Source organism: Cydia pomonella, chromosome 28 (assembly GCF_033807575.1).
Source record: "Cydia pomonella isolate Wapato2018A chromosome 28, ilCydPomo1, whole genome shotgun sequence".
NCBI lineage: Eukaryota > Metazoa > Arthropoda > Insecta > Lepidoptera > Tortricidae > Cydia > Cydia pomonella.
This window is the reverse complement of record NC_084730.1, coordinates 7,520,814-7,543,935: the sequence shown is the minus strand read 5'-3', so window position 1 is coordinate 7,543,935 and position 23,122 is coordinate 7,520,814. Positions and strand designations below refer to the sequence as shown.

General features: G+C 38.6%; 1 protein-coding gene across 1 annotated transcript in view; it reads left to right on the top strand.

Annotated features, from left to right (window-relative positions):
* The window catches only part of LOC133532892 (uncharacterized), a 63,131-nt gene extending 42,789 nt beyond the window's left edge, over nt 1–20,342 (top strand). Inside the window, exons 31-36 of the mRNA XM_061871752.1 lie at nt 5,110–5,151; nt 5,922–6,111; nt 7,208–7,521; nt 15,775–15,987; nt 17,914–18,137; nt 18,397–20,342. Of these exons, the coding sequence (XP_061727736.1) occupies nt 5,110–5,151; nt 5,922–6,111; nt 7,208–7,521; nt 15,775–15,987; nt 17,914–18,137; nt 18,397–18,589 (1,176 nt within the window). The 3' untranslated portion in view covers nt 18,590–20,342. The remainder of the gene's footprint in view (nt 1–5,109; nt 5,152–5,921; nt 6,112–7,207; nt 7,522–15,774; nt 15,988–17,913; nt 18,138–18,396) is intronic.
* Nucleotides 20,343–23,122: the final 2,780 nt, after the last annotated feature.

Sequence of the window (23,122 nt, the reverse complement as noted above, 5' to 3'; positions counted from 1 at the left end):
GTCCTAACAGGGACCCCTGAGAAACTCCATGCGAACAAATTTTTTTTTAGTCAAGCTTTCGTTTTTATTACAATAATTGATTGATGCCAGGCTTGCAGGATTGCACACTTTTGAACAGCGAAATATACTCGTACAACTCCAGATGCTTAAGCTTGCTAACGTGAATGTCGTGATCAACAATATCAAACGCTTTAGTTAAAACTAACCGAATGGGTTTATTGGATTAGTCATTGCCATTACTAACCGACCGAACTTGACGACCGGTCTGGCCTAGTGGGTAGTGACCCTGCCTACGAAGCTGATGGTCCCAGGTTCAAATCCTGGTAAGGGCATGTATTCGTGTGATGAGCATGGATATTTGTTCCTGAGTCATGGGTGTTTTCTATGTATTTAAGTATTTATAAATATTTATATGTTGTCTAAGTACCCTCAACACAAGCCCCAAGCAGCACATTAGTGAATTTTGCAGCTTATCTTATAGCTTTATGTTCTAAATGAGTGGTTTAACAGTGTTTGATAAAACTTATACCTTTAAGCACAACTCAAAATTGTATATGAGTTCATCCTGTCACTTGTAGTTGCTTAGGAACGCTTATTGTTTCTACTTTATTACTTATGGTTGGGTAAAGTCGATTTTGCTACTTAAAGTTGCATGCAGGTTTTAATTGTCACTGAATAAGAAGCAATAGTGCTATATAAGGCCCTAAAGTCACTTATAAGCAACTTCTACATATAAGTGGGAACATACCCTTATTTGGAACTTTTAATTCCAAATGACTAGTATAATAGAGTAGTATATCACCAATAGTGGCTAAAGAGATAATTTTACGGCCCTTTTGGAACCTAAAGTGATTGCAACTTTAAGGGCTAGAAATACTCTTATTGCCACTCCAACGCATAATTAAGTCTCAATAGGAGGTTCTTGAAAACCAAAAGCAGTTATTTTCACTTATTTCAAACCACTAACGATCTAACAGTTCCAAAATTAGGTCATATACATAATATCCTATCAAAAACATTTTCATGAAAATGTTGCCAAGACGAAACCATAAGGCTCGCACTGTCAAAATGTTATCAGATTTCTCGTAGAGACAAGCTTCTAACTCTACAAGCCATATCTTCAGAAACTCTACAACAAGAGTCAAAATATGTGGCATGGCCGTTTCACTACTGTCACATGGGCGTAAGGTGCAAAATTTATTCACTAAGTATACTTGTAGTAACGAAACGGCCAAGCCACATATTTTGACTAAGGTGTAGAGTTTGTGAAGTAAGCGCTTGTAGAGTTAGAAGCTTGGCTCTACAAGAAATCTGATAACTTTTTGACAGTGCCCTTATGGTTTCGTCTAGGCAACATTTTCCATGAAAATGTTTTTGATAGGATTTCACTTCTTTTTGTAAGTGTCTTCTTTGTGTATTGTCATAAGCATGACAATCTTCCATCCCCTAATATAAATGGTAAAGTAAGTAGAGTAAATACACTTTATTGGACCACAGAAGAAAAATTCAGTAACAGATTTACAATGTAAATAAAGGTAGCAACAGGCGTTCTTATCGCTGTGAGCGATCTCTTCCAGACAACCTTAGGGTAGCAGGATATAAAGAACAAAAAGCTTTAGTGACAGGTAGTGCAGGAATACATTACAGGAATAAGAAGATTACACATTACAATGAAATACATACCAATGGGTACAACCAAATAGTTAAATATTTATCAGATACATATATAATGGTTGGGGGAAATTTACTATTAAAAATCCCGAAATACGTATCTGGGGGCATCTTTTATACAATCTTCTTTTTTTACTGATCCTCCCTACAAACTTTCCTCTATTCCCCCTAATGCCCTTTTCCTTCCCTTTTCACCTTTACGGGTGATTTTGGGGTTGATAACTATTCTATATCCTTCCCTATAGGAAAAACTATCTACACACTAAATTTCATCTAAATCGGTTCAGCGGTTATTGATTCCCCATACAAAATTCCACCCCCCTTTTCACCCCCTTAAGGGCTATATCTTTCCAATTTTTTTTATTTCTTTTGTTGTTTGTATACTAATACTATGCTACATACCAAATTTTTGCTTCCTAGGACTTCAGGAAGTACCCCAAGGGTTTTGGTGATCATCAGTGAGTGAGTGAAGTGAGTCAGTGACGAAAACGGGGTTTTTCCGATACGAACAAAATCTTAAGTATGAGAGCTATGCATCTGAATTTTTTTATGCTTATTAAGTCCACTATTGATATTATATCCCGAGAATTTTGTTTATCTGGTATAATCCAAACCCAAGTTATGAGGGTTCAAAAAAACGACGAAGCGCTTTTAGAAAAGGTAGGCCATGCGCTTCGCTTTGCTCGTCTTGGCGGGGGCACTACCCTGCCCCCAGATTTATTTTTCCTATTGCGGCGCCTCCTCTGTCAATAGCATTCACTGCTTTGCCACTCGCAAGATACAAATAAGTGATTTTCAGACCTGATAGTTCTAAATAGAGAATAAATAAGTGAAAATAAACACTGTAAAATATTTTTTATTCCGCCATGTTTACAAATGGAGTCCTTGAAAATGAATTATTTTAAACAGAATTTTATCACACTGACGCATAATCACAGACCTTTGATAGTTGTGACGATGTTACTTTAACATTGTACGTAACCTACAATCATTAGGTCAGGTTTTTAACAGTTTTATTTCTTATCAGTATCAATTCCTCATTTGATTTAGCACTCTCCTTTTAAATATTCCTGGATCAAATCAAAGGCGCATCGAAATTTACAAAGAAACCATACTATAGTTTCACATAGGGAATGCACGTTATAGAAACATCGACAAAACAAAATAATGAAAATAAACTATAAACATTAAACAAGATAATATATTATATTTCCTAATCATATTAAATAAAAAATCAAACATGTATCATTTCAAAGCGAAATGAACTTGTACATTAAATAAGCAACATCAAACTTTTTTAATTCTTTAAAAATCGCAGTAATCAAAGGGTAACAAAAATTATAACTAAAGAGTGACAGTCGTCATTTAAATGTCATACAAGTTTGCATTTACACATCTATCAATATAATATTGTTATTAAAGTAACTAAAATCGTAATTAACATTCATTAAAATCTAGTAAATATAAGAAAAAAAAATTTAACAGCAAGATTAGTTTCATATCATTTTAACACTAGTTACTTTAAAATTGCACTTTAAGAGGCCGTTATCGATTTTAGTCGCAAAAATGTCAAATTGATAGATTAAGCGCATGAAATTGTACACCTTTTGTTAACTATTAAAAATAACAAGTACTGGTTTCTTTTAGCACGTCTTGTTATCTTTCATTATAATCAATATTTTTTTTTAAAAAACAGACTCACTTAATTAGTAATGATTTTTTTTTGATGGACGTTTAGGTAAACGCGCGAAAAGCAGTGATTTTGTCGATCTTATTTGTAAATTTCGTTAAGTTTGGACTGCTAAAAATGGTAATTTTGTATTACACATATCCTGTACTTCAACTTTAATAAACTACATTTTTGTTACTATAAATTTGAAGTAGTGTAAATGAAAGTTAGACGAAATCAATTTTCTTCAGAAATTACTTCAAAACAAGTGACAATTACTCTGAAAATTGACTTAATTTCAACGTAATTTTGATACTTAAACAATCTACAACATTTGCTGAAACTGTTCTTATACATCATTTTGTATACTACCATAATTTATATGAATTTTTAAAAACTATCCCTTCTCGTCACCTATTACCGGGGACGCACGCTTGCGACCTCATTATTAAAAGGCAAGATGAAAAAACGTGCTAATAGAAACCAATACTTGTTATTTAGATATTACGTAACAAAAGGTGTACAATTCTAACGACTAAATCTATCAATTTAAATTTTTTGCTCTAAAATCGTTACCGGGCTCTTAAGATAGGAGTTGGAATCAGGAACTTGTCATCATCAGATAATTCTGTTAATTATATATAAAATAATTGCGTTTGTTAAATATCTAGGCGATTAATTAGAACGTTGCTTAGACATTCGTGAACGATATCTTGAACACAAGTAACCAGCGGTAGAAAATGTTCTTTCGCATTCCACACTTGTTGGACACTACAGACTAAAACAAAGGACACTGAACATAGTAAGGCGGGTCGGGTAGGGGTGGCGAGAAGGGAAAGGGCGAGGGATTAGCGACCACTCATTTGTCACAAAACATTGCTTCCTAGTTCCTACTCCGACGAGATCATAAGATGCAGAAAAGTATGTATTTTAAGTGTCTCTTCGTAATCGTAAACCGTAGTAATTGTTTTTTTTTTGTAAGTACGAAGACATAGATAGGCTAATTCAACAGGTTGTTACATTTTTATTTGCCTATACAACGTTCGGTAAATTCCCGGTTACGGCTGGAAATTACCGGTATTTTACCGACTGTAATATTGGTCAAATTACCGGGTAACCGGTTAACCGGTTAACCGGTTAGCATTCCCTAGTTTCACAGTAAAAAATCATTCCCAAGGATTTTGTGCTTATTTCAATTCCTGTATAACGTGAAGTTTTCATCACTTTACCAAACAGATATGTACATCCAAAATTAAAATGGCAGATCACATTCACTTTTAAAAAACACAACTTATTGTCTTAATTGTTGCCACGCCACTCAAAGGAAATTGGGCGTCTCATTTATCACTCCTTGACCGAACTGAAATTGTAATACATTCATTCGTTCAATATAAATCGTTCACTGCGCATAACTGTCACCCATAGTTCTAATTGCCACTTAAGGTAATCGAGAGATCTCTTATGGATTCAATTTAGAACCAAAAATAGGCTGCAATTTTTCTCCTTTTTGGTCTATATTGGGTCTATATGGGTTCTTTCCACCTATATAGAACTTAGTCATGGCTATATATTTCACTTAAGTATCTAAATAGATATGATATACGAGCTATTTCCCACCCCGTGTGCTACTTGGGGCCTTATTGAGCTTACTGTGGGACTTAGTCAATTTGTGTAATAATGTCCTATAATATTTATTTATTTATTTATTACTAGCATTTAGCTAGTAATAGCATTATTTAGTAAGTTATTTCAACCTGATATTTTTGCAGGAAACGCCGCCGTCCAAAATGGCAAAATTCACTGAAGATCAGGTAAGACTATTATTTACTGTGTATGACACCTATGTTTATGAATACTTATTTTTATATCTTTGTGTATATAAAGACGTGACGACTGGTTTGGCTTAGTAAATAGTGAAGCCCGCTTATGAAGCCGATAGTCCCGGGTTCGAGTCCCGGTAAGGGTATTTATTTGAGTGATGAACACAGATATTTGTTCCCGAGTCATGGATGGTTTTCTATGTATATAAGTATGTTATGTATTTATCTACGTATATCGTGGCCTGAGACCCATAGTACAAGCTTTGCTTAGTTTGGGCTAGGTCGATCTGTGTAAGATTGTAACCAAATATTTATTATTGATTTATAATGAACTCGAAGCATACGTGACTATAATACGTCATGAAACTTTTAGAACGTCATTGGACTTTGATCCTTATTATTTCAGTGATATGTGTTAAATTTGTTAAATATCAAAAAGTGGCGCCATCTTACCGGGCATCGGCTAAAGGTTGTGGCGCCATCGCTCCAAACGATGCCGCCATACCTTTCATCTATTAGATGGCGCCTCTTTTTGATATTTAACATATATCAGTGAAATAATAGGGGTCAAAGTCAAATGGCGTTCTAAAAGTTTTAATCATGTGTCGAAAGATGGCAGTAAATTTACTGTGGCCACAAAGTTTTCTTTGACAATCCACCTCTATTTCAAATTCTCTTTGCCATAAGCATACTTCGACACTCTGATGCTGCCTGTGCCACATTTTTTTAAACATCTAACAAAATATCTTTTTTCTATAAAGTGTGCGGGTGGAGCAAGAATACCAGACATACAGACCACCCCTCTAGCTCCCAAGCCAGTTCAAGACTCTCGACCCAGCGTGGTTCCGTTAGAAGTAGATGAACAGCTACAACGGCTCAATGTGGTGCTCACGGGGAGGCGGACTCCTCGGCGCGTGAGCAGGGTGCAGCCGCTGCCAGAGAAGCCTGCAGGTAATACAGCCTGTAACATAGGGTGTAACACATTGTAACATAGGATGCAACTTTGGGAACAACACAGTTTGTAATATAGGGTGTAACAAAGTTGTAACATAGGGTGTAACATTGGGAATAATAGTTTGTAATATAGGGTGTAACAAAGATGTAACATGGGGTGTAACACATTGTATCAAAGGATGCAACATTGGGAATAACATAGTTTGTTATATAGGGTGTAACAAAGTTGTAACATAGGATGCAACATTGGGAATAACAGTTTGTAATATAGGGTGTAACAAAGTTGTAACATGGGGTGTAACACATTGTAACAAAGGATGCAACATTGGGAATAACATAATTTGTTATATAGGGTGTAACAACGTTGTAACATAGGATGCAACATTGGGAATAACAGTTTATAATATAGGGTGTAACAAAGTTGTAACACGGGGTGTAACACATTGTAACATAGGATGCAGCATTGGGTATAACAGTTTGTAATATAGGGTGTAATAAAGTTGTAACATGGGGTGTAGCACATTGTAATGTAGGATGCAACATTGGGAATAACAGATTGTAATATAGGGTGTAACACAATGTAACAGAGGGTGTAACATAAATTCTACTGTACTGTGTGGTACTCAGCCTGCCACAAGTAGGAACAAAAAATAATCTATGGAGTTGGGCAGACAACTAATGGCCGATATTGCCGCCCCATTCTCTCAGTTTATCCATCTTATTTCATCTCATAGTCGCCATTTTTATCTTCTCTGTGGCCATTTTGTGTAATTTGCCGCCTTTTTCTACTGTCAAAGTGGCTGTGCCAAAGTATACATGTTTTAGTTTTAAGCCCCGGCGCAAAAATAAGGGTCGTGTTATGTTTGACGCCAATGTCTGCCTGTCTGTGGCATCCAAGCTCTTCAACGAATGGACCGATTTCGATGTGGATTTTTTTACGTAAAACCAAGTTTCCTTGCGGTGGTGTTAGGTATGTTTGATAGAAATCGATCCTCTTTTCCAAAATAATGTAAGGTCTTTTTGGCATAAAATTGATTTTTTTAGCAAAATTTGCGTGGGTTTAATTTAATAGTTATGTTATATTTGGTCACAGACATGGAGTACGAGTCCGGACCAGAGTCCCAACCCAACACCGTCGGCTGGGACGACACAACGCCATCACAAAAGGAATCTTTTGAATCCAGCAAACCCCATACCACCGTCACAACTCTAGACAAATCAGATAAAACTAAAAGTAATATAGAACCGAAAGAAAATAATGCAAGTAGTGAAATCAATGTAGAAAAAGATAGTTCTAAAATGGTAGTAAATGTGTCAAATAGTGTATTGAAAGTGGACAAAGCTGTGGAAGCGAAGAGAGAAGAGAAGAGAACCGTGAAGAATTTTATGCTGTCTTCGAATGTTGATGTAAGTTTTGAATATGTTTATTTTTCTCCAATATGCTAACATTTCCATGTTCACCTTATTGTAGCAAAAATAGTACGGGAAGGTCTTTATTATGGTCAAACTCAAGTTAAAAAAATTCAAACCATTACTGTCGTGTTTTAGCGGCCGGGAAGTTATTACTGTATTGTTTTTTACTTTTTAAAATACGTATCCACTAAGAAAAACCCAAACAGCCAATTATTATAGCCGCGCGCCGCGTCTACACGACCCGGTTAGCATAATATCAAGCTGTGTCATGTCTCGTTTTTACAAGACCGTCGTGTATGATCGTGCGAATACTGCTTAATAAAATGAAAGACTATAACTTTTTTTTAAGGATCTCGTGCCTGCACTTTATCAGAAATCAGAAATTAGAAATTTTATTTGCTTAAAACATGGTCAGTACAAAGGTATTATAACAGAGGTATTAAGTTTCACATGCTTTGTCAGTAAAGACATGCAAATATATAAACTTATTCTAAACTATTATTACCAAACCATAATCAATTTATTAATTAACGTAAGTACTTAATAGCTATGGGCAATTTCATTTCTCTTCAAGAATTCGTTAACAGAGTAAAAACATTCCTCTAGCAACCATTGTGAAAGTTTCCTTTTCAGTTCCCTTAAGGACAAGTTTTTGAAACTACTCGGAAGAGCATTAAATAATCTGACGGCCATCGGATAGCAACTGTTTTTAAATAATTTTGTTTTTATTTTAGGCAAATACAAGTTATTTGGGTAACGGGTGTTGAAACTCCATACATCACTCCCTTTTTTAAATAGGTTTGGATTTGTCTTTACTAAAACACACATTTCGAATATATACAGTGATGGCACTGTTAATAGTTTAAGCTCGTTCAATAAAGGTTTACAAGATACATGTTGTCTGTCGTACGTCACAGATACTGCGTATGCATTGTTTTTGTGCGATAAAAAGTCTATTTATATGCACCGAGTTACCCCATACCAAAATCCCGTATCTAAGTATCGAGCAAACGTAGCCATGATAAGCTTGAATAGCAGTTTGTCTATCCGTACTTTTGTCAAACGCTACTTATATACTACTCTTATCTTATTTCCTCTTCCTTTCCTCGCATGTTTGGAGAAAAGCACTATATATGCCTCAGCAGGAACAGCAATTCGTGGATTCGTCTGCTTTCGAAATCGATTGCTTTTTCCCGGGCTCTGCAATAATGTACTATTGATGAAAAAAAAAAAATAAAAAAAAAAAAACTGGATAAATTAATATTTTATTTGTTATGATGACAGGTTATATTTTTGGGGTAGGAAACATAAAAAGCGTGGTAGTTTGGAAATAGCTAATATCCTTCATAGATTTTTTCCTAAAATATTTGCTAAATTCTTCAACCCCTTTCCAGGCCGCACCAATCTACAAGGTCTTCCCAAAAAATCTAAATATATTCCAATTAATCTAGTTTTGATGATTCATTTGAAGACAAGTAACATTTCCTGTAAGTGTAATCTAATTTGAACCTTAAATCGGAATGCTGAAGTTGAAATTCTAATGGCGCGTATGTGGTCGATAAATCGTACTATGCCTGGAAAAGGGTTAAAAAACTCCTTATTAAATACTTTTGTTTGTAGTCAAGATTGTGGTTTTTGTATGATTATTTAAGTAATTTTAATTCGACATTCCCTAATAATACGTACATGGCATCTCATACTTTGTGACTATTAAAAAGAAGTTTTCCTACTCCTCTACTGTTATCTGCCATTTATACATTCATTAACACGAATATAAGAACATACATAAAAGGTTTCAAGAAAAGTCTATATTGTCTATTCCTCATAACAGCACTTGTGCTTTAAAATCCCTATAACGTTACTGCGATTAATGGCTACCAACCTAACAAATTCAAAACTAATGCAGTTTCAAACAATTCAAAGTTTCAAGTTTCTTTATTTGGCCAAGTAACAACAGAACGTTACATCTAGCATGTCAAAATACAGGTCATTGCTAAAACTAATCATGCAATGTCTTATTAGGTATATAGGTAGACAAAATTATATAAATCAAAATATATTAAATGGTAAATGATCAAATACATCAATATAATACAGTATAAAAGCACCTACGCTTAGAATTATTTTACATAATAAAATCATAATTTTTCATTTTATCTGTAAATTCATTGATTGAGTAAAATGGATTTAATTGGAAGAAACGTTTACGTTTATTTTTAAATTGTATGCATGTTAAATTAGTTATGTGTAGAGGCAATAGATTGTAAAGGGTAACTTTTAGTAACAAGGTATACTCGCGCGTCTTAGCTATATACTTTTGCTTTGTTTACCTAAATTAAGATTTATTTTTGTTGACTCGTAGGAAAAGTATTGTATGCAACGTTGTATAAGGGCCAGTTGCACCAAACCACCTGCTAACGTAAGCACAGTTCGCTAAATTTTAACGCTTACGTGGGGGTCTTAACGATTGCTAAATAAAATGCGTTGCACCAACTATAAAATAACAGAATGTCGTCGCTAATCGTGAGGCCATACTATGAACGCGTTCCTACCAAAATTTTTATGGTAGAATTATTTTTTCATATAGCAACCCAGTCATAAATGTCAGAGTTGTCAAATTTTTCAACAACGAGAAAACTTTTGTAGGCGCGAACTAGTTTCTTTTCAGGTTTTAAATCTAAATACTACACAAGTTATGCCATGCCAATCTTCTATATATTTATGATTATATTAAAAACAATGTATCTTCATGGCACTTTAAAGTGAAACTGCTGACTACGATTGTTCAGCGGCCAAGTGCTTTCCAAGCTGCAAAGCCGAATCAAACAAGGAGCTGCATTGCCCGGTAAGTTATCTTATTCGTTTAATACGTATCCCTAACTACTTTCAGAGCCCTAAGCACAAGGAATTACCTACGCTACCTACAAATACCGACAGTTGGGGCAACATTTCCAAATTATATTGTTGACACAATAATACATAACTGGTAGTTCTGTTAGTAGCAGATATTCAAGTTACTTTTGTACTTTAATTTAAACCTGCTTGATCTAAGCATTTTCTTTTTGCCAATGGTTGAAACGGATCACAATATATTTTTATGCACAATAATTTCATGTTACTTTCTTTTCAGGTTTGATATACACCATTTGATATGGAATACAAGATGAAAGTTACACACAAGTGAATCAATTCAAGAAATCAAAGAATCATACACTAGATTAACTGGAAAAACTTGTTGCGAAAAATAAAGTATTATAAATGATATCTGAATTTAATTTTTGATAATAAAATACATTTTTAGTTACCTTATCTTACTTTATTTTCTATCTTACACTAAATCCTTTTTAGGTAGTGACTAATGGAGGTAAAAGGTTATCCGGAGAGAAATCAACAACTCATTGACATATAATATATTATTTCACAATTATATTTAAGTGCCTACTTATTATATTTTCTGTCATACTGGTGACTTCACTTGTTTATTCCAACTATTATTTATTTTTTTCTTTATTGGGGTGATCATGATATAAATCATTTATGAAACATGCATGGGCTGTTGAAAAACTGGTATGGGGAAAACAAATAAAATCAATCTGAGGGCCTTTTATTATGACTGATTTTAGAGCTATTTAGGTATGTTAGGTTTTAAATGATGATGAATAGGGATTGGTGGGTTAATATGTAGGTAGGGTATTGTCAGTAGTCAGTCGTGTGTATAATAAATGTGTAGTCAGGTTTAATAATAATGGGTTTACACATTCTCTAAAGTATGTTGTAATGCTCTTTTGCAAATTAAGACCTATGGATTATATTTTTACTAATTAACTGTTATGTTATTTCCAATACATGGCTAGGGTTACATACAATTGTTACATTGTAATTTATTTATATGCGACTTCACTGTATGACTGGTTGAATACAAGTAAAATTCAGGTGACAGAAGGGAGGCCATATTATATTTTATCTAACCCAGGTATTGGCTGTTATATTTATAAATGTTATCCAGTATGAAAGGAAACAATTAAGATGGTCAGCTCTTTATCATTTGTCACCATGCCTGTCATGTTCTAACAAGTATGTATGTGCAAAAGTGACAGGCATAGTGACAAGTGGATAAAAATGGAACCATGCTGCCACCGCAGGTTATACCTATTAAACTACTCAGTTGTTCTCATGTATATTCGATATTTCCAGAAGAATTACTTTATTAGGCTCGGAGGCCACTATTGTCTAGACACAGTAAGAGATCCTTTGGCGTAGTATCAAGGTAAGTATGTCAGGGCATGCCGAGGCATCCCTCACACAAACAAATGCTAAGAACATCTGGCATTTCTAAGACACTGTGGTAAACCTGAAAATTCCAGAGGGATACCTTGACATTCACAAGCAGAGCTCAATGTGTAGGGATGCCTCGGCAATATGCTGAAGGACACCCTGCCATGCCATGTCGCTAACGGGTGCGGGACCCTATAATAGGTATAATGTAATAATTGAAGATAAGAGATACCCAGGTAGCCCACACTCAAAATAAATGTAGATTTTTGGAGCTGTTAATTGTTAAATCTAATTGTAACTTTGTATTCTAATAAATATTAATTTAAATATAAATATCACCATAAATAAAACTGTTTTAGTTAATTACTTGCAAAGTTGTTGTTTCTAGGGTTAATGAATAAGATATGTTGTAAAAGCAAATAAAACACAAGCAAGTATGTATGAATTGAAGTATTATAATCAGTTTTACATTAGGTACACATTTTGCCCACTTATATATAACCTATTATGCCGACTGGTCTGGAATTGTCCAATACATTTTCTTCGCACTAAAATACTTGATTTCATATGTAGCATCTTGTTTTATGTGATTTTATAGTTATAAATATAGTTCACTTCTCTTCTGGGTTACGATTTTCAGAGGCCGACTTTGTATATGTTTATAGTTGTCATCTCGCTGTTTTCGAATATCATAGTTAGTCCACTAATATTTCCAAGGGATATAACATTCTTATCTTGATTCCAATAAACAGAGAGCGTTTTAAATTGATTTTAATGACCAGTCTGTCGATAAATAGTGTTCATTACGTGCCGTCGAGTTTCACTTTATGGGACGTATTTGTTAACCTGTGATAGCATCAATCTGGTCTTATCCTCAACTTAAACTCATTCTGCACTCGATTTCAATTTAAAACACACCTTTTCTTTGAATATCCGGAACAAATTAATGTATTTTATGAAACACAAGTAGTCTCGCAACTAAAATGACATTTAAAACCATTATGTCAACTATCACACGTTTTTGCGTTTAGATATTTCCACCTTTTTATTGTTATAAATATATTTTTAATAATTTACATTACTTTTTACTCAAATTATTTAATAATCAAACATAAATTCGTGAAATACGGACGATTTCCAAAAAGCGCCGCCATATTTATCGAACGACTTTGCTGTTAACCAGTGCTCTACCACCGGTTAAGGGCAGCGTAACTTTTTAACGGACACATAGCGTGGTGCAACCCAAATATGCAGTTAGCATTCGCTAGCGCCATATTTACACATGATCAGTACATCAAATGGGCATGGTGCAACTGGCCCTAAGTGAGTCAAAAACTAAGTGCATTGCTGCCAACTTGCAAAATGTTCATTTGGTTGCATAGTAGACACAATTGCTTCATAAGTCAGAAACACGCATGTGACACCCGTAATATAGCAACACCCATAGACTACGAAGACCGCTTAGCGTTGCTTTTTAGTCTCCATAGGCTACTGTGGCCAAAATCGAGAAAAAAAACTGTCCAAAAATGTAATTTAGCAAAGAGCAAGTACCAGGGTCTCATGAGTTACGAGAAGGTGTCGCCGACCGGCCGGGCCGCGGCGGGCCAGGCGCGTAACAAGGTATACTCGCGCGTCTTAGCTATATACTTTTGCTTTGTTTACCTAAATTAAGATTTATTTTTGTTGACTCGTAGGAAAAGTATTGTATGCAACGTTGTATAAGTGAGTCAAAAAATGCTCGTGGCGTATTCCTTTACAATGTTCGCCTACGCCTTCGGCTCCGGCTCACATTGTAACTCACGCCACTCGCCTTTTTTGACCCTTCTTATACAACTGTTGCTTAGAATACTATAATAGTAAGTAGATATAATTTCTTCATAAGTCATAAACGCACATGTGACATCCTTAATATAGCAACATCCATAGACTACGAAAACCGCTTACCGTTGCTTGTTAGTCTCCATAGGCTACGGTGGCCAAAATTGAGAAAAAAACTGTCTAAAAATAGAAATTAGCCCAGGGCAAGTACCAGGGCCTCATGAGTTACGAGAAGGTGTCGCTGCCCAGCCCGCCGGGCCCCGTACGAGTATAAAGGTATCGCGGCTGCTCGCGTATCTTAAATTACTATTATTATTATTTATTAATCAGGTAGCCAGTTGAAACAACTGATGGTTGCCTGTATCTGAATGATCTTCACTTAAAATGCATTCTTTGCGCTGGTTAAGTATTTGTCTCGTCTGTTCTTAAACTGATTGACATTCAGTGCTGAAACCACATCTTCTGGTAGTTTATCCCACGCTTTGATTACTCTGTTGCTGAGAAAATGTCTGCGGGGATTGATTCTAGACAGTTCAGACATTAACTTATATTGGTGGCCTCGCAGACGGGTGTTACCTACTATTGCGCTTGTACAGGTCTTGAAACTGGTCTATATCAAAGTGTCCCGTCAGAATCTTAAACGTTTCGATCAGGTCTCCGCGCTCTCGACGATCCTTTAATGTTGTGAGCTTCAACACTTCAAGTCTTTCTTCATAAGACATGTTTTTTAGTTGTCTCGGTATTTAATTGTAACTACGTTGCACTTGCTCAAGCATATCAACATCTTTGACGAAATAAGGACTCGAGACTTGAAAAGCGTACTCTAAGATGAGTCTAACATGTCTTATATATCTTAAGCATGAGTTCTGGCGTTAGGATTCCAAAGGCTTTTCTAGCGAGGTAAATGAAGGATTTAATGAGGCTCTTTTGGTAACGGCTGTTAGATGTTCTTCCCACATAGGCTACGGAGACTGCTTACGATCAGGCGGGCCGTATGCTTGTTTGCCACCGACGTAGTATAAAATATAAATACATGAGGTTTTCAGTAATTTTGACTCCCAAGTCCGTTTGCACTTCAACTGGTATAAGTTTGGTTCCTTCTAGGGCGTAGCTAAGATGTAGATTGCGGTTACCAACTTGTAGCACTGTACATTTTTCAGCATTCAGCCTTATAAACCATTCCTTTGACCATTTTGCTATCTCGTCTAGATTTTTTGGAATCGGTAGAAGTCGTGTAGAGGGTTAGAAAATATCTTCGTGTCGTCGGCAAAGATACTAACGCTACAATGGAGATTATGAGGCAGGTCAAATGTGTATATTATATACAGCACAGGTCCAAGGATAGATCCTTGAGGCACACCGCTGTGAATTTCTCGCTGCTCTGACAGCGTATCACCAACTCTTACACAGACGGTTCTTTCTGGAAGGAACGCCTCAACCCAGCTGAGAAGTTTTCCTCGTATACCCACGAATTCAAATTTATGTAACAGTCTTGTTGTAGGGACTTTGTCAAATGCTTTCTCGAAGTCTAGGTAAATGATATCTACGGGTTCTCCGGCTATGTAGCTCTTGGTCCGGGGCGAGAGACAGGTTTGACACTGAAGATCGGCGTGGACATAAGCCGTGCTACTGGTCACTTATCACTTTATGCTGGCTGAGAAAGTTCCTTATGTGTTTAACTACGATTTTTTCCATTAATTTACACACTACACTCGTTAGGCTGATTGGTCTGTAGTTAGCTGGTTCCAGTTTATTACCCTTTTTGAATATTGGTGTTACAATAGCAGTTTTCCATTGTTTTGGTAAGTTTCCAGAATCGTAAGATTGTTGCATCATGTTAGCTAGTGAGTCCGCCACATCACAGCTCTTTAATAATATCACAAGGATGCCGCCTGGTCCTGACGAGGAATCCGCTCTCACCTCTTTGATCAATTGTCTTACTTTATCTGCTGTAAAGTCTGTCAGTGATGGGATCGTCTATTCCAAGATGTGGTTCTAAGATAGGTAGTTCGCCTTGTGGTTCCTTTTGGAAGACATCTGTGAATTACGATATAAATTTACAAACAGAATTGGTTGCTTTTTCCATTCAAAAGAAATGTCAAGATTGATTAAAGAAAGTGTGAAAATATTACATTATATCTATTTTTCATCCAGAACCGCGAAGAGACAGTAGAAATGATCCTCCGGCTCGGCGGCCTGGTGACCGACCTGGACGACGACGAGGCGGGGCGCGCCGCGCCGGCCACGCACCTGCTGTGCGCGGCGCCGGCCCGCAGCCAGCGCGTGCTCAACTGCATCGCCGGCGGCTGCTGGGTGCTGCACCCCGCCTACGTGGCCAGGAGCGCCGCCCACGGCACCTTCCTGCCCGTGAGTCTATACAGCTCTCATCACTGAAGGCCCGCAGCCAGCGCGTGCTCAACTGCATCGCCGGCGGCTGCTGGGTGCTGCACCCCGCCTACGTGGCCAGGAGCGCCGCCCACGGCACCTTCCTGCCCGTGAGTCTATACAGCTCTCATCACTGAAGGCCCGCAGCCAGCGCGTGCTCAACTGCATCGCCGGCGGCTGCTGGGTGCTGCACCCCGCCTACGTGGCCAGGAGCGCCGCCCACGGCACCTTCCTGCCCGTGAGTCTATACAGCTCTCATCACTGAAGGCCCGCAGCCAGCGCGTGCTCAACTGCATCGCCGGCGGCTGCTGGGTGCTGCACCCCGCCTACGTGGCCAGGAGCGCCGCCCACGGCACCTTCCTGCCCGTGAGTCTATACAGCTCTCATCACTGAAGGCCCGCAGCCAGCGCGTGCTCAACTGCATCGCCGGCGGCTGCTGGGTGCTGCACCCCGCCTACGTGGCCAGGAGCGCCGCCCACGGCACCTTCCTGCCCGTGAGTCTATACAGCTCTCATCACTGAAGGCCCGCAGCCAGCGCGTGCTCAACTGCATCGCCGGCGGCTGCTGGGTGCTGCACCCCGCCTACGTGGCCAGGAGCGCCGCCCACGGCACCTTCCTGCCCGTGAGTCTATACAGCTCTCATCACTGAAGGCCCGCAGCCAGCGCGTGCTCAACTGCATCGCCGGCGGCTGCTGGGTGCTGCACCCCGCCTACGTGGCCAGGAGCGCCGCCCACGGCACCTTCCTGCCCGTGAGTCTATACAGCTCTCATCACTGAAGGCCCGCAGCCAGCGCGTGCTCAACTGCATCGCCGGCGGCTGCTGGGTGCTGCACCCCGCCTACGTGGCCAGGAGCGCCGCCCACGGCACCTTCCTGCCCGTGAGTCTATACAGCTCTCATCACTGAAGGCCCGCAGCCAGCGCGTGCTCAACTGCATCGCCGGCGGCTGCTGGGTGCTGCACCCCGCCTACGTGGCCAGGAGCGCCGCCCACGGCACCTTCCTGCCCGTGAGTCTATACAGCTCTCATCACTGAAGGCCCGCAGCCAGCGCGTGCTCAACTGCATCGCCGGCGGCTGCTGGGTGCTGCACCCCGCCTACGTGGCCAGGAGCGCCGCCCACGGCACCTTCCTGCCCGTGAGTCTATACAGCTCTCATCATTGAAGGCCCGCAGCCAGCGCGTGCTCAACTGCATCGCCGGCGGCTGCTGGGTGCTGCACCCCGCCTACGTGGCCAGGAGCGCCGCCCACGGCACCTTCCTGCCCGTGAGTCTATACAGCTCTCATCACTGAAGGCCCGCAGCCAGCGCGTGCTCAACTGCATCGCCGGCGGCTGCTGGGTGCTGCACCCCGCCTACGTGGCCAGGAGCGCCGCCCACGGCACCTTCCTGCCCGTGAGTCTATACAGCTCTCATCACTGAAGGCCCGCAGCCAGCGCGTGCTCAACTGCATCGCCGGCGGCTGCTGGGTGCTGCACCCCGCCTACGTGGCCAGGAGCGCCGCCCACGGCACCTTCCTGCCCGTGAGTCTATACAGCTCTCATCACTGAAGGCCCGCAGCCAGCGCGTGCTCAACTGCATCGCCGGCGGCTGCTGGGTGCTGCACCCCGCCTACGTGGCCAGGAGCGCCGCCCACGGCACCTTCCTGCCCGTGAGTCTATACAGCTCTCATCACTGAAGGCCCGCAGCCAGCGCGTGCTCAACTGCATCGCCGGCGGCTGCTGGGTGATTCTGACAACCATAAACAGCCGAAAGTGCCATACATTAAAAAGAGACATGATTCGTCCCTGAATCGCTGTCAAACTTCAGTATCGAGGAAGTATCATTTCTGTACGGAAGTACTATTATTTAATCTGTGATACAGGTTTCTATAGACTTAGGCTAAGGGTTTCCGAACACATGTATTGTTTCAGGAAGAAAACTTCGAATGGGGGAACCCCGTCGCGAGCTGCCTGCCGCCAGTGAGCGGCGGGGAGCGCGTGCTGGCCCTCGCCGCGCACCGCTGGCGGACCAGGCGCGCCCGAGGGCAACCTGGGCCGTTCGCTGGCGTCGTAGCACTCTTACATGCGCCCGAACAGAGGAGGAAATTGCTGGCGAGATTAGTGAAAGCTGGAGAAGGGACTGTTGTGGACGAAGAGTGAGTATCCTGGTCAAGGCACCAAATTGTAATGAGCCCACCCTTTAAATTTTGATGTTTTGTTTTGTTTTTTAAATTATTTCTGGCAATAGGCAAATTTAAGAAATTTTGATGCGGAGAATAGATCAATGGTATTTTAGTCATATCTATAGTAAGGTGTTTTATAGTTAATACGAGTAATAATATAAAAGAAATGTTATTATTTTATTACATAGTGAATTCAATCAGATCTTTTTTTATTTACGAACAATTGTTTCAGACCCCCATACACCGACGAAACCATCAACGTCTGCTTCGCCGACCCGAAGCGCTACCCGATGAAAGAGCGAGACAGGGCATGGCTCGTGTCTCGTCGCGTCCCTGTCTGCGCCTCCATACTTCTTAGCGCGTTTCTGACGGAAGAAAATCGTCCGGATTTGAACCAGCACTGTTTATCTGAGTTTAGACAATAACCCCAGATAGGTATGCCATAAGCAAATGTATCTTATGCGTAACCATAATATGCAGTTTATAAGCTTGTATTCTAGCCAATTTAAACCAAGCTACCATTCCGAAAAAAAAAGAAAATACCATCAAATTGTTGCCATGAGATATACACACAAAAACAATGAAAATGAGTCACTTTATTAAGGAAATGTCTTTACAAAATTACCCTAAATTGCTCTTAAAGGTGCATTACCTTTTGTCCCAGTCCTACATGTCCATGAGGCGAGTACACAAGGGAATGATGAATGCACTTATTCCCATCTGTGTCCGGCGGGGACAAATAGGAATACAACCTCATGACACAGATTATATGTATGTTGAAATGTGAGATCAGCTACATTTACTTAAAACTAGTTAAAAGTTAGACCTATTTGTAGATTTATTAGGGCGTTTATAGGTAATATAAGATAATGTTAATTTGTCCTACTTCGCAGGAACGAATAGAGTATTGCAGAAGAATATGATGACATTTTGGGATGACTGACTAATACCAAAGATAATTTGAAATAAAACTTTGTAGCCACCTAAATTTACTGCCATCTTTCAACACATAATTAAAACTTTTAGAACGCCATTTAACTTTGATGCTTATTCTTTCACTGATATGTGTAAAAACTTGTGTCGAAACGATGCCGCCATACCTTTGGCCTTTGATCTATTAGATGGCGTTACATTTTGATATTTAGTGAAAGAATAAGGATCAAAGTCAAATGTCGTTCTAAAAGTTTTAATCATTTGTCGAAAGATTAGTAAATGTTTTCAGGCTGCAAATTTTTCTTTGACAATTCACCTCTATTTCAAATTCTCTTTGCTAATACATATTCTAATGGAAATATTTTAACTTGAGGTCAATACTAGTAAGTGTGGTTGACCTTCACATTGGGGCCTATTTACACATTCATTAATGTTTATTGCACGTTCATACATTTCCTACTTGCTGTTTGCATTTATTGGCAAATGTGTGAACTCTCACTAAATACGAATCAATGTGTAAATAGATCCCAATTAGGTGGCAAATGTGTGAACTCTCACTAAATACTTATCAATGTGTAAACAGGCCCCAATGTGTGAACTCTCACTAAATACTAATCAATGTGTAAACAGGCCCCAATGTAACTTTCACTAATAACTTATCAATATGTAAACACGCTCCAATGTGGCGGCTAATGTGTGAACTTTCACTAAATACTTATCAATGTGTAAACAGGCCCTAATGTGAAGGCCAGGCACACTTATCCTGCAGCCACGCTTACCCGTATTGACCTTACATGGTTATGATGGGCATTAGACTATCTGGGAGCTCTTTAAGAATATGACTGCTATATGATTAACAAGTAATAATATTCTATCATCATAGTTTTTTTTTTTAAATATGACTTTAATTCCATAGTTCTTGTAATATTAAACATAATTTAATATAATAATTGTATAGTTTTGGTTAAAATGTATTTTAAGTTAAGTTTTAAAATACGAATTCATTCATTTCTCAAAAATATGCATTGATGATATGACATCGAAACAATTATGCTGTAACATATTTTTGAGTGTTTGAGTGTTTTGTATTATTTACAATATTTGACTGTATTATATACTTAAACACGTTATTTTGACATTCAATATTTCACCTTAAATCCGTATAGATATAAAACTTAGTTAAAAATAGTTAAAAATATTGTATCACAATTGTTCCTAATATCGCAGTAAATTAGTTTGACATAATACTTATTTTAATTTACGTATCCACCCTAATTCTAGTTTATTTCCTTAATAAATAATAATAATAAATAAATATTATAGGACATTAATACACAAATTGACTAAGTCCCACAGTAAGCTCAATAAGGCTTGTGTTGAAGGTACTTAGACAACGATATATATAGTATATAAATATTTATAAATACTTAAATACATAGAAAACACCCATGACTCAGGAACAAATATCCATGCTCATCACACGAATAAATGCCCTTACCAGGATTTGAACCCGGGACCATCGGCTTCATAGGCAGGGTCACTACCCACTAGGCCAGACCGGTCGTCAAATATTAATAAAGCCAATGTTGGGAAGAGCAGCATATACTTACCTAAATGTTTTGGTTGGGAAGAGCGTCATACAGTAATAACTATCGTATTTATTATGTACGTCGCGTCGCTCAGACAGAAAGTAAGAGCTTCGTTCCTCTACCGACCTTCAAACGCAAGAGTTAGAAGCGATAAAACACCATGTAGGCGATCTTACTTGACGCTGCCGTTTTTTCTTAAAAATGAAATCGATACGGTGAAAAATTATAATGTAAGTATTATAGTGCGAAAGTGTAATAGTGAGCAAAATTTAAAATGAGTAAAACTTGGAAACCACGAATAAAATGGCTCATATTATAATTGAATATGAAGGTACAAAAATTTGGTTTTTATAGTATTTTATCATCAATAATCGTGGGACCATCGCGTAATAAAATACACCCGCCATTCTGACTGTCAGAATACTGGTAATGGTATACTGTTTTTTAGTGATAACTTTAAGTACCGTGAGGTACAATTTTTTTTTTAAGGAGGTACTAAATAGTACAAAAATATGGTATGCTTTTTATTCGTTTTTATTTAGGTACACCCGCCATACTGACTCTCAATACTAATCAAGGGGTATTTAGGTTTTGAAATCATATAAGCGGACTCTTAAGGGCCAATTACATTCACACTAGCTATCGCCCGATGTCAGTCCTGACGTCGGGCCCAAGCAAGAGTATTTTTCTCTCCAAATATTTAATAATCTTTATTGCGCAAAAGAAAACCTTATAGTACAAAAGGCGAATTTAATGGCATGGCATGGCTTTTACAATATTTGTCATGTAAAAAATACATTGTCATTAATTGCCAGAAGTGTGCAATGTTTGATATTTTTGCATATGAACTATTAATGATAGAATGCGCTGGTTCATTGATAGCACTTTATTCGTTGGAAACAAGAAGAAGAATGCACAATATCAGAATATAAAAAAGAACAAAAATCGATAGAATTCAAAAAATATAAAAAAGTATATAAAGCAAACATTTCCTAAAAAGGTGCATCGCCCAAATGAACCATTTTTTACATTTCAAATATTGTTAACGATGTGCTGATATTCCGTGAAACGGAAATCGATTATCAGGCCCGACATCGGGACTGACTTCGGACACGATATCGGGAAGTCTGGACGTAATTGGCCCATTAGTCAAGAATCAACCACTAAAATAAGCCAGATCAATCAATAGGCTAGGAGGCTGGAAGTTCGCAGTAGACGCCCACAAATGCACTGCACCGAGCATTACGATCTTTAACCCTTTGAACGCTACGCTTAACCTTGTAGGAATGCACGAACAGTGGCGGGGAAAGACCAACATTTTGTGGGCAAGGTACATTTAGCGAGGCCCTCTGGTGGCACAAGAAATAACCAAGATTTTTACGTTGTGTCCGAGATATAGGTACTTACTAGACGAGACGTAGGTAACTCTCATCAAAAAATGTACTGTTAGGGAAGTTCAGAAAAAAATATCTTTATGGCTCAGCTCCCTTTCTTACGAGAATATAGAAGAACTTCTAAAAGTTGATAAATAACCACTTTCTCTTTTCACATACACTCACACACATATACACACACACACACACTTTCACTCGCAACAATCTACTTGATCGAGTCGCACACATAATGATAAATTTAAATTAGTTTAATTTAGTTTTAAGTAGTGTTAAATTGCTTGTTTATTAATTTAATTGTAAAAATGTAAAATTATATTATTTTAGTATATCAATTGTATAAACTCTTTTGAATCTGGGTTACCTACGAGACAGGCTGAGCCTAGTGTAGGAGCCAGAGCAAACTGACTAGTATATTTCCTAGCATAAAAAAATACGCATACGCATACTTATTTGAGGCGTGAGGCCGTAGGCGGTGGCTGACCTGTGCACGAATATTGATATTGCGATGCAACCGCGCGCATCAGCTGACGTCTTTGGCGGTGGAAGGATTAACATGCTGTAACTTTGGAGGATTTAACAACTGGAGACGCCTTGTCTGTAATTCTCTGTACCTACAAAACAGTCTGCCGATTTTTGCGGGGCAGGGGCACGTCAAATATATGGCTATTTCTACGTAACGTACAAATAGCTATGTCAGATAAACCACAGTCCATACAATACATATGACCATTGGCCGAGGGTTTCGACAGAGGAGTAAGCTTTTAAAGGCCACTCCAGTTGTTAAATCCTCCAAGGCTGCAAATAATCAAGTAAAAGTAACATCAACTGAACTTCAACTCGTTCAAACAATGACTTACAAAAAACAACCCAAAACAATCCAATACAAAAACTCTTTATTGCACACCTCAATACAGAAACAATACAACGAATACAGCACATAAAGAAGAGGCGGTCTTATCGCTAAAAAGTGATCTCTTCCAGACAACCTTTAGGTAGCGAAATTTAATGAATTTTTCTCAACTTATAATGAAATGTTGACATG